The 12,842-nt window shown below is 37.2% G+C and overlaps 1 protein-coding gene across 3 annotated transcripts; it reads right to left on the bottom strand.

Moving 5' to 3' along the window:
- Positions 1–9,059: 9,059 nt before the first annotated feature.
- LOC137715683 (heptahelical transmembrane protein 1-like) lies at positions 9,060–11,543 on the bottom strand. 3 transcript variants are annotated; one of them, XM_068455016.1, is made up of 4 exons: positions 10,981–11,543; positions 10,681–10,773; positions 10,146–10,194; positions 9,060–10,011 (listed from the first exon to the last, which is right to left on the bottom strand). In XM_068455016.1, exons 1-4 carry the CDS (start codon positions 11,313–11,315, stop codon positions 9,316–9,318), a joined length of 1,173 nt encoding a protein of 390 aa, XP_068311117.1. In that variant the 5' UTR covers positions 11,316–11,543; the 3' UTR covers positions 9,060–9,315. The 3 variants fall into 3 exon arrangements, with proteins under 3 accessions (XP_068311117.1, XP_068311123.1, XP_068311129.1); XM_068455022.1 differs by having other exon boundaries at positions 9,060–9,981; XM_068455028.1 differs by having other exon boundaries at positions 9,060–9,966.
- Between the last annotated feature and the right edge of the window lie 1,299 nt (positions 11,544–12,842).

The following is a 12,842-nucleotide window of genomic DNA, read 5'->3' as shown; positions in this document are numbered from 1 at the left end:
ATAATTTGAACCTTACATTCTCTTTATCATCATCTAGAGATCATATATATGTAAAAATTTATTCAATTTGGAGATCTTTGAGTCATTCATATGCATAAAATAAATGGAAAGATCATCATAAGGATGTTATTTGTTACCAAAATCGTTAATTGGTGTAACATATATGGATGACTAAACGATCTCTAAATTAAATATTTTTTTGCAAATAAAATAGTTCTAATTATGATGTTCAGACGATAAATATTCGTTAACCGTTTGTGGGGCACAAGTAAATCCCCCACGACCCCCCCCCCCCCCCCCGGGGCGAGGACACAAGCATTATCCATTGTTTAATTGATCTATTCAAACACTAATACTAAAAATCCACTAAACATACTAAATAAAGAACTTTCGGCTTGACTAGTTGTGTGACCACTCTTACTTTGCTCCATGTTGTTCCCATCCCCAATGCATGAATTCCTCCTTGTAAGAAAAGTCATAAGGATGATGTTGTTAGGCCACTCCACCCATTATATAAGAGCAACTCCACCGAGACAATTAGCTCGATGGACCCGCGAATTTGAAGACCCAATAGCCAGAGCAACCTTCTCCAACCCAGAGGGCGATTGGGCAGGCGGGGGGAGGGGCCCGAGTGAGAGGCCCGACTCGAATCGGTGGCCAGAGAGCTCGAGGGCCAAGTGATGCAACGCTGACGTCAGCCACTATTTTATTATTTTTGTGTCATGCTTGTGCACAAGACACACACGTGGGGGTGCATCCCCGACAACATTTCAGGCTAGGGGTCTGTGGTTCAGATGACATAAATGTTACCGTTGGTGACCACGTGTCACATTCTCATCCGTTGGATTTCAACGGTTACTTTTCCTAGACCGTTGGATTCCCAACGGCAAAAAAAAAAAATTGAACCTTTCGCAATATCAGCAGTTGGATTTGAGATCCACGGTCCACGTTATTCGCCTTTATAAATTAAAAAAAAAAAATTAACATTAAAAAAAACTGAAATGTTACCGTTATGCCACGTGGCGTATTCTGGAAGGCTGGATTTCAAAATTTTTTTAATCCAACGGCAGAAATTAATTAAGGTAATAAAAAATGTTAAAATTAATAAAAATCCAAAAAAAATTTATTAAAAAAAATTTACTTTTCTATAAATACCTTCTCATTATATTTTACCTTACACCACAATTTCATATTTTCTCAAATACTTTCAACCACATTCCAATCTTTCTCTCAAAGTTTCAATCCAATTGGTTCGAACAAAATGACTAATGATGCAGGTACGAATTGGACGCTTGTTGAAGATGTTACGTTGTGTTCTAGCTGGGTTGAAGTTACTCATGATCCGATTACATGTAATGAGATGCAGTTGCGAGAAATGTGGAGTCTTAGGTATGATTTGGGGTTGAGGTGATTTAAAAATTAAAAAAAAAAGCTGGGAGAGTTTTTGGTGTTTGGTAAACACCTCAAACTAGCTTTTTTTCAAAGTGTCAGATGAAAAAAGGCTAAAAAGTGGAAGCTGCAAAAAACAGCTTCAGAAAGTGGATTATTTTCAAAGTTTCTCCTAATTCCTCACACTTTCAGGAGGAAGAACAACGTCGCCATGTCTCGACGACCCAGCTCCAATCCGTTGGTTAAGAATTGCAAATCGATGGCCCGATCGTCCATTTCTTCATCGTTGCCTTTCTCTTCCCCTTCATTATTTTCTCCGTCGCCATCTTTGCCTCTACCTCTGTCATCATAAATGGTGAATTTCTCAACCTTGAACGTGAGGTTGGAGAGCACAATTTCAGAAAGCCTAGTCTCATAAGTTCCATTAAACCCTAATTTGGAGGTGAAGTGAGAAGGGGAGGAGAAAATGAGGATTGGGGTGATCCGCGTCATCGCCGGAGAAGAAATCATCATCTAAGGTTCCGACGCGGGTGAGGTGAAGAAATGGGCGATGTCGACGGCGGAGAGAGATCGAAGAAGGGGACTCGGCTGGAGATATGGGAGAGCGGTGGTTAGTATTGCCAACGTCAGCGAGGTCGAGGCAGGATATGAGGGATTTGAGAGAAGGGTCACGGTCGACAAAGGAGATGATGAGGTGGGTCCCATTTTCGACGACCATGCGGAAGGAGAAAATGAGGAGGGAGAGGAGGACGAAGGTGAAGAGGTTGCCAGCGAACGACATTATGGCTTGTCATAGCACATCTAGTATTATATATTTTTGGTCATTTCACACAGTCATAGCTGTTTTACATAAAAGTTTACCAAACAATATCATATTGTTTTTTTTTTTTTTTTTTCCAAAAGCACTTTTACAAAAAAGTTTGCCAAATACTCTGTTGTTTTATTTCACAGCTGCTTATTCTCACACAGTATAAGCAGCTTTTATTCAAAGCACAGCAATACCAAACCAGCCCTTACTCATACCAATTATCTTGAGAAAATTGGCAGGAAAAGAACCAAAGAATCGATGTCCAGTATTTGGAGAATACTCAGCCAATTGTTTAGTCTTTGGAGAAACGCCTTGGCACAAGCTAGTGTTAATCTTCGAAGTGGGGAAAATTTAGCGAACCAGTTGACAATATATTATTTATTTGTTTGTACTATACCCTTTGATTATAATTATTTCTTCTCCCGCATTGTATATATACTTCAAGCACAAGCATGATATAATGCCAAAACCAGAAACAAAAACAAATCATTCACCCGGTGGGAAGGTCGGAATATTGTCAAATATTGTCCTAAATTCAGAGTTGTGCCTGTTGGTCCAAAAGTTGTCTTGAACAGCACCCATCTACACTCTACGCCCGTTCATGACTTGCATGTGAAACCAACATAGAGGAAATGCCGGAAACGCCCCCTGAACAAGTGTTGAGGTCGACCCGTTATCCAATTAGGCATCAAGGTAAGAAGGCTTCAAAGCGAAAATGGAGTGCTTCCAAGAATGATTATGCAAAATATATGGAAGAACTTGCTCGCCAAGGTGAATTAACTTTGGCGCGGGAAATGACTAAATTTGAGGCTGATAAGACTAGAGATGAGGCAAAAACTGCAGCTGTTGAGAGATTATTTCAAGCTAATGAGAGAGAAAGAGAACTACTTAGGCAAGAAAAGGAAGAGCTTAAAGAAGAAAGAAGGGCTCAACAAGATCGTGGCATTATGAAAGAGCCTGTAGAGGGGAAGTCACCAGATTCTAAATATTTTTGGAATTCGGAGAAAGCGAACGTGGTGCGAATGAGGCGTGCAAAGGAAGCGAGACCAAGAGAAGATGGTCCTAGCACCACAAGAGGAGATGATCCTAACACCACAATTTGGTTAGGTGATGATTTTCCATTCACGAAGGACTAGGGAATTTGTTTTTAATCAGAGCCCATAATTTTCCAATCATTTTGGGTTGTAATTTCTTATTTATTGAATAGAGTACTTTATGTTGTTTCCAATTTATTGAATTTAGTACTTTATTTAAACTAAGAGTATATTTTTTTAATTTGGTAATTTATTTTAACTAAGAGAATCTTCATTCAAAGGATATAAACACACCAAATAAAATTACATAAACATACCAAATAAAAAATAAAAAAACTCACTAAATGAACTTAAAAAACACACCAAATAAAATTAATAAACACACCAAATAAAAACAAACACACTAAATGCACTTAAGTATCTTGAGCTTGTTTCAATTCTCACTGGTGCTCTATCAAGTCAATTTGCCGGGCATTGTACATATATGGGTTCTGAGTGTAGTACATCATTGAATGAGCCTTTCATTGTAACGTCCATCCCTTTCTAATGGCTCGTGTTGCACGGGTTCTTCAGTAGCGTCATAAGCACAATATATTTGTGTTCTAGAATTGTTCATCGTGTCTAGCTCATATTCATCAACGGCATCATAATCATGCTCATCTTTCACAATCATGTTGTGAAGAATGATGCACGTCATCATGATGGATCGAAGCGACTCTAAATCAAACATTCTGGCAGCACCCTTGACAATCGCCTATAAAGCTTCAAGGATGCCAAAACAACGCTCCACATCCTTCCTACACCCCTCTTGACAGCTTGTAAAGTGTTTTTTCTTTGCACTTCGTGGACGTGGCACTGTTTTGACAAATGATGAGCACCTTAGGTAATGTTGTCTGCTAGGTAGTAGGGCTCGTGGTACTTATGTCCGTTGACCCATTACATGACTTTTGGTGCTTTTCCTTGCAGGACATCATTGAACACTAGGGATTGGGCAAGAACATTAAGGTCATTTTAAGGCCCCGGAACACCGAAAAAAAGGTGCCAAATCCATGTATTAAATGAGGACACCGCCTCCAAAATGATACTTTTTGTTCATTTTCTGTCTCCATAAGCTCCTTGCCATACACTTGGACAATTTTTCCAGGTCCAGTACATACAGTCGATGCTTTTAATCATCCCAGGAAAACCTCGCATCTCACCCTTCTTCAGAAGCATTTGCAAGTCCATCTCAGTAGGTTTCTGGAGGTACTTTGTGTGTAAATAGATTCAATTACAGAGCAAAACCTCATCAGGGACTCAAGAATGGTTGATTTCCCCATCTTCGTTATCTCATCCACTTGGTCTGCAGGCAAGGCAACAGTAATTTTTTGCTCAGGAATAAGACCCATAACACCAAAAGCATCATTATTTTGCACAAAGTAAGAATCATGGTTGCAAACAGCAATCATGATTTTGTTGAACAAATGTCGTTCCATTCTAAAACAACGTCTAAAGTACGTATCACAGAATGCAATGTTACGAATAAAATAATCGTCCAAGAGATTCGTACCTCGTCGTTGCTTGCTTATATCAATGTTTGAGAAAAAGCTGAGCTTGCAGATCTGAGCCACAACTTGGATGACTTGATAGGAATGTGAGGCTATTTGGCTTCTTGCTTCGTCATCTCTCCTTCTACACTCCTTATCATCATCCTTTTCCATCACATTTTCGCCCACCTGGAGATTGAACATTTCTTCCTTTTGCTTAAACAATTCTTTCTCTTACTCATCGATTTCCCACAACATCCTTAAAGAAGACATTGTTAGAAAGAAGCAGGAACTATAAATAATGATAGAGATTTTGATTTTAGTGTGTGATTTCATAGGATGGATGGTGGGTTATATGGAGGAAAAAGAAAGGATTAGGTTGTAGATAATGCAACGTGGCATGTCGTCATTCGTTAAAGATCTAATCGAAATCTATCCTCAAAGATTGTAAACAGATTGTGACACGTGGCACGACGTGATTGGTTAAAAATCTTATTGGAAATCTATCCTTAATGATTCTGAAAAGGTAACGACACGTGGCACGATAGCATTGAATAAATATCTTTTCAAAATCTATCACCAAAAATTTTCTTTTCGAATAATGACACATGGTGTAACAAAAACAATTAAAAATCTTATCTGAAATTATAAATAAAGTTATTTTGTATTATTTTATAAAATAAAAAATACTAATATTTTATTGTCTATTGTCATAGCTATTCAGTGTAAAAGCAAGTCCAGCGGGGGAAGTAACTCGATCTACCGGTTAGAGAACAAGACCAAATCGCCCCAGCAATCAAGTCCAGCCCATGTTGGCGATTGCGCAGGAGGGGGTCCGAGGCAGAGTCCCGGCACGATTCAGTGGCTCGAGAGCCTGAGGTAGAGGTGATGCAACGCTGATGTCAGGGCAACGTCATCCACATTATATTTTCTTTTGCGTCAGGCGCGTGCATAACACGCGTGTGTAGGGACACGTCCTCGACCGGTTTTGCAGGCGTTGGGGCCCGCAGCGCAGACCTCAGTAATGTTAACGTTGGAGGCCATGTGGCACCTTCGCGTCCGTTGGATTTCCAATGGTAAAAAAAATGCAAACCTTATTTAATTTCAGCCGTTGGATTTGAGATCAACGGTCAATGTTATTCGTCTTTATAAATTAAAAAAATGAAAAATAGTAAAAAATTTTGAAATTTTGCCGTTGTGCCACGTGGCACAATTTGGAAGGTTAGATTTCAAAATTTTTAAAATCCAAGGGCAGAAATTAATTATGTGAATAAAAAATGTAAAAAATTAATAAAAAATCCGAAAAGAAATCTTAAAAATTAAAAAATTAAAAAATTTTGATTTTACTTTTCTATAAATACCTTCTCATATCTTCTACCTTACACCACAATTTTATATTTTCTCAAATACTTTCAACCACATACCTATATTTCTCTCAAAGTTTCAATCCAATTGGTTTCCAACAAAATGACTAATGATGCAGGTACGAATTGGAACTTATTGAAGAGCAAGAGGAGATGCTCCTAGCACCACAAGAGGAGATGATCCTAGCACCACAAATTGGTTAGGTGATGATTTTCCATTCACAAGGGACTAGGGAATTTGTTTTTAATTGGAACCCATAATTTTAAAATCACTTTGGATTGTAATTTCTTATTTGTTGAATAGAGTACTTTATGTTATTTACAATTTATTGAATTTAGTACTTTATTTAAACTAAGAGTATATTTATTTATTTTCGTAGTTTATTTAAACTAAGAGAATCTTTATTCAAGGGACATAAACACACCAAATAAAATTACATAAACATACCAAATAAAAAAAAACTCACTAAATGAACTTAAAAAACACACCAAATAAAATTAAACAAACACACCAAATAAAAACAAACACACTAAATGAACTTAAGTATCTTGAACTTGTTTCAACTCTTATTGGTGCTCTATCAAGTCAATTTGCCAGGCATTGTGCATATATGGGTCCTGAAGTGCAGTATATCGTTGAATGAGCCTTTCATTGTAACGTCCATCTCTTTCTAATGGCTCATGTTGCACAGGTTCTTTGGTGGCGTCATGAGCACAATATATTTGTGTTTTGGAATTATTCATCGCGTCTGACTCATATTCATCAATGACATCATAATCGTATTCATCTTCCATAATCATGTTGTGAAGAATGATGCACGTCATCATGATGGATCGAAGCAACTCTAAATCAAACATTCTGGCAACACCACTGACAATCGCCCAACGAGCTTGGATGATACCAAAAAAACGTTCCACATCCTTCTTACACCCCTCTTGACAACTTGCAAAATGTTTTTCCTTTACACTTCGTGGACGTGACATTGTTTTGACAAATGATGGCCACCTTGGGTAAATGTTGTCTGCTAGGTAGTATGGCCCATGGTACTTATGTATGTTGACCCAGTACATGACTCTTAGTACTTTTCCTTGCAGGACATCATTGAACACTAGAGATTGGGCAAGGACATTAAGGTTATTTTGAGCCCCCAGAACACTGAAAAAAACCTGCCAAATTCATGTATCAAATGAAGCCACCACCTCCAAAATGATACTTTTTGCTCATTTGATGTCCCTATAAGCTCTTTGCCATACACTTGGACAGTTTTTCCAGGTCCAGTGCATACAGTCGATGCTTCTAATCATCATAGGAAAACCTCGCATCTCGGCCTTTTTCAGAAGCCTTTGCAAGTCCATCTTAGTAGGTCTCCGGAGGTACTATGTGGTGTAGATAGATTCGATTGAGAAACAAAACATCATCAGGGGCTCAAGAATGGTTGATTTCCCCATCCTTATTATCTCATCCACTTGGTCTGCAAATGCTCCATATGCAAGTATCTGCAAGGTAGCAGTAATTTTTGGCTCAAGAATGACACCCATAACACCAAAAGCATCATTCTTTTGCATAAAGTAAGAATCATGGTTGCAAACAGCAATCATGATTTTGTTGAACAAATGTCGTTCCATTCTAAAACGATGTCTAAAGTACGTATCAGGGAATTCACTGTTACGAACAAAATAATCGTCCAAGAGATCCGTACCTCATCGTTGCCTGCTTCTATCAAGATTTGTGGAACGGCTAGGCCTGCAGATCTGAGTCACAGCTTGGATGACTTGATTGCAATGTGAGGCTCTTTAGCTTCCTACTTTGTCATCTCTCCTTCTACTTTCCTCGTCCTATTCCTCTACCATCACATTTTCGCCCACCTGGAGTTTAAACATTTCTTCCCCTTACTTAAACAATTCTTTCTCTTGCTCATCGATTTCCCACAACATCCTTGAAGAAGACATTGTAAAAAGGAAGCAGAAACTATGAATAATGATAGAGATTTTGATTTTGGCGTGTGATTTCTTAGGATGGATGGTGGGTTATATGGAGGAAAAATAAAAGATTAGGTTGTAGATAATGTCACGTGGCATGTCGTCATTTGTTAAAAATCTGATCGAAATCTATCCTCAAAGATTGTAAACGGATTGTGACACGTGGCGTGATGTGATTGGTTAAAAATCTTATCGGAAATCTATCCTTAAAAATTATGAAAAGGTAACGACACGTAGCACGACGACATTGGATAAATATCTTATCGAAATCAATCACCAAAAGTTGTCTTCTCGGATAATGACACGTGGCGCAACAAGAACAATTAAAAATTTTATCCGAAATTACAAATAAAATTATTTTGTATTATTTTATAAAATAAAAAATATTAATATTTTATTACCTATTGCCATGGTTATTCAGTGTAGGGATGGAGATGCAAAAGGTAGTTACTATTCATTGGACGCTATTCAATAGTGACTTGCCCCAGGGGCCTTTGCAACGCGGGAGTTGCTCTAAGGGATGGAGATACAAAAGGTACTTACTGTTTATTAAAGGCAGTTACTGTTCACTAAAGGCTATTCAATGGTGAGTTGCCCTAGGGGGCCTTTATAACGCTGGAGTTGCTCTAAATGTACCTTACACCAGGAGTGTATGTATTTGTTTATATGTTGTCATTTTATGCAAAGAGTGTGACTATCCATGTCACCTAACAGTCCAATATTCATCTAGGTTTGTTACCGAACTCTCTATATCGATCATTTCTCAATTCCTTAGTACAGTTTCCGTTTTATTGGATGAGAAACTGAGAACCTTGTTAATTCCAATTAAGATATTTTTGTAACCATCTTCTAGTATCCACACGTTGTGAAGAAAAGAAGTTTTATATGTGAACAAGCTTTGTACAATTTGATTATTCAATATATGTGCATTCTGTATACAAACTGATATGATGTGGTAGACAATTTTAAAAAATAATAAATCAATCGCAGACAACAATTTTTCAACTTTTCCTTTTTCCTGGAGTTCTTCTAAGAAATAACACAATGACAGCCTCAGCTTTTCTCTAAGCTGGCTATCAACAAATCAATAACAATTTCCCCTACCCCATGAATACAATTCAATCACAGACTCAACCCTCAACCTAAGACAACCAAAAATAAAAAGCAAATAAATAAAGTTGCTTCTTGCTGATATGTTACATAGTGATTAAATTTCAATTACTGTCACATCCAAAGCTGTTTCGCCAGTCTAGCATTACAAGAATTGCACCATAATGCGCCAACGCACCCAAAACCACCAAAACATGAAATATCTGATGGCTGTGCCCTGCCAAATCAAACCACCCCGGCCTCCATCTCTCCGGAATCCGAGTGACATAAAATCCGGTCCCCGTCAAATAGAAAAACGCCATGGCAGCTTCAAACATTAGAGTGAGGTTGCGCTTTGGATTGCCCCAGTTTACAACGCTGGCATGGATGGCAGGGATGATACCAAACAACCCCATTGAAGCAAACAACAAGGCGCGAAATGTGCGAAATTCGCTGCTTGAGAGCTTAGGCGAGAGCAATGTCACGATAGTGAAAATGCCCATGACCGTTATGCCGCCGAGGTAGATGAACTGCCAGCGCGAGTCGCATTGGAAGATGTAGTAGATTGGAGGGAAGAATGAGGTGATGATCATGGTGGTGATGCCAGCGTAGTCGATGCGGAGGAGCATGAGGTTTAATGGGTGGGAGTGACATGAAAAGAGGTGGCAAATGGTGCTTGAGAGGAGGCAGAACATAGAGCCGGCGAGGAACACATAAAATGGCCAATATGTCACGCCCATTTCAGGTGATGCTACTGATGATGCAAATTCCATATCCTGAGATGTCATTTGCTTCAGATCAGTAAGATTTGTTGTCATCCCCTGTTAAAGTTCTAGTATTAATTTTCGAAATCATATATAAAACAAATTGTGATCACAAGAAGTAGTGATCTCACATAAATACGAGTAATAATGTTACAGGATTAGGAACTTAATTAGAAGCTAAAGTTAAATACCGAAATGAAATCATGGGAGACATTTGTGACTGCGCTAATAGGCGTGGACCTGCATCATACAAATGCAAATTAAATGAGAAGTTGATGAATTAATTTGCATTATTAAGAGTACAGTTTCCCAGCTACAACTGTTAATCAAGTACTTAATCATACTTAAAATAGTATACATCATTGTGTACCATCACATATATACATTGTCTCTTAAATGGCCCAAAATTAGCTGTTATTAAATTCCCTGAAATTTTTTAGAGCACACCCAACAATTAGATTAGCAATTTATATTAATGAATTGATGTACTCTAAAATCATAGGGTTTTGCAGTTTTGAGACTAATGTATGGAATAATGTTCAATCCTTATTTTCCCACTATTGCTTGTCTAAAAATAAATTTATCCACAAAAGATAGAAAATCCAAAAGCTAAGTTTCTAATTTTATGATCAGTCATTATCCATTCTAATTTTAAAATTAGTTTTAAAAATTCCAAGTTGCCAAAAACAGAATTAGAAAGATAAAGAAAAAAAATCCTCAACAAACCTGGAAAAAAAGGCAAGGAGATCCGCTACCTGAGGCACTTCCAACAGATTCGCCATAGTCAAACCCAGAAACAGAACAAACCCAATGAAATGCCTGCAAATAATTCCAAAACAAATGTCCAAAATTTTTATAAGAAAAAAAACATAATTTAAGTAACAATCAAATTCAACGAAATTGAACAAGAAAACCCATCAAACAAAATAAAATAAATCAAAGAATATGAAAATTAGCTTGATTAATGAACAGATGAATAAATTAACTTAGATTTTGAATTGATCATAACAAAATTAAAAAACATACGTCCAAACGTTGAGGGTTTCGTTATGCCACCGGAACACGCTGAAGAAGGCTTCCGCCAGAGGCCAATCAGCGCGGTAATAATTGAGTATGAACTCATTGTCCTTCATGTACTCCGGCAACTCCCAATACGACATCAACCCGTACCGTTTCGGTTTCGCCTTGTTTTGCTTCTTCTTCTTCCTCTTGTTCTTAATATTGTCTGCAGAAGAGATGTTACGGACTAGGTTTTGATGGTTCTTCATTTCTTCTTCTTGTTTGGCAGACGTGGGAGAAGAAGCTGTTTGTTTTGATGAATATCTCTTCCTGGCAAGAGCTCCTCCTTCCTTGGGACTCATTGTCGCCGGACAAAATAATCACAAGGAGGTTGTGGAGGGAGGAGGCTTTCGCTTCAGAGAGAGAACGATGGAGAGAGAGAAATTGGGCTTGTAGGGTGACAAAATTTATATGAAGAGGGACGGGGTTATGGTTTTGAAGAAGGGGAGATGATTGGATGGGATATCGGGGCTGCCTATTTAGTGCAGTTGGAGGTTGCACAACTGCACCTACCAACCGCCAAACATTCAATTAAATTTTTAGGGTTTCGATTACAAGAAATGAAAAAAAAAAATGGTTAGACATTGACAAAGACATTTTTATGGATATCAGAAACATAAGCCACGTGTGATAGTACCTTATGTGTTATGATGTGTGAATAACATAGTAAAATAAATTTACGTGTTATAATTTGAGTCGAATAACGTGTGTAGTATTATTAGTAGATGGAAGAATTTTTTGCATGGGGTGAGCAGCTAGCTAGGCATGGTTAGTTGGTTCAGCAATCCATACCTAAACCATTAAGAATGCATGACGTCTTTGCCTGGTCTTTCTAGGAAGAATCTTACAAATTGGTTAACCATATTTTCATTACGTTCACACCAAGCCTAACTGATCAACCAATTTACATAAAAATCCCCTTTTAATTTGGTTTAATTCTCAATTTCACATTACTCATCAGTATATTAATTAAAAAGACATTTTAGTCATCAAAATAGTGTCTAAAATTGGCATTAACTCTTGACTTTAGTATTTGATATTCGAAATCGATATAAGTGGTCCATGAGTTTTTCCACTGTCAATCATTTTAGTCTTCCATGAAAATTATCTATTAAATAAGGACCAAAATAATAAAAATACCTTACATTTTATAAACAATGGGTTAAAATGTTTTGACAAAAATTAAAGGTATAGTTGTTACTTTATTGCATCTCAGGGACTAAAGTAAAAGATATGTTAATCTCATTTATCATTTTAGCTTAAAAATGCCTTAAAAATAATAAATGTATATACGTAAATCTTATGGCTCGTGGATCGATCGATGCATGGTTTCAGTAACACATTTGTATGAAAAATAACCTCGTTGCTTCTAAAATTGTGGATGGTCAATGATAAGTTATTTCACCTTAAATTGACCTAACTACTTTTTTGTCCTTTTTTTTCATGTACAAACCTAACTACTTGTTTTTTAGTGAAAAAAATAAGAGTTTCGAACCTCGAATTTTTGTTTTATAATTCCTACGGTCCTACTCGTTATCTTACACACCATTGATACTGTCATTCTTACCAACCTAACTATTAACTTACAAGCATACTTTTATTTGTCTTTATTTCCTTACATCGAAAAGCACTTATGTTTTTTTGGTCAAGATAAAAAATGATATATTGGTTTTGATTTATGAAGTATTTTAAGTTTAGGCATGTCAATATTTTGAATATTTCATATTTACGAAGAAATAAAACACTTGTGAGTTAAAAATAATGCTAGGGAGACTAATTATTTAAACTAAATTTTATACGACGTAGTTTTTATGATTGGATTGTTATTT

The sequence above is a fragment of the Pyrus communis genome, chromosome 1, assembly GCF_963583255.1.
Source record: "Pyrus communis chromosome 1, drPyrComm1.1, whole genome shotgun sequence".
In the NCBI taxonomy this organism is placed as follows: domain Eukaryota; kingdom Viridiplantae; phylum Streptophyta; class Magnoliopsida; order Rosales; family Rosaceae; genus Pyrus; species Pyrus communis.
The sequence above is the reverse complement of the archived record's forward strand: the minus strand, read 5'-3'. Positions and strand labels throughout refer to the sequence as shown.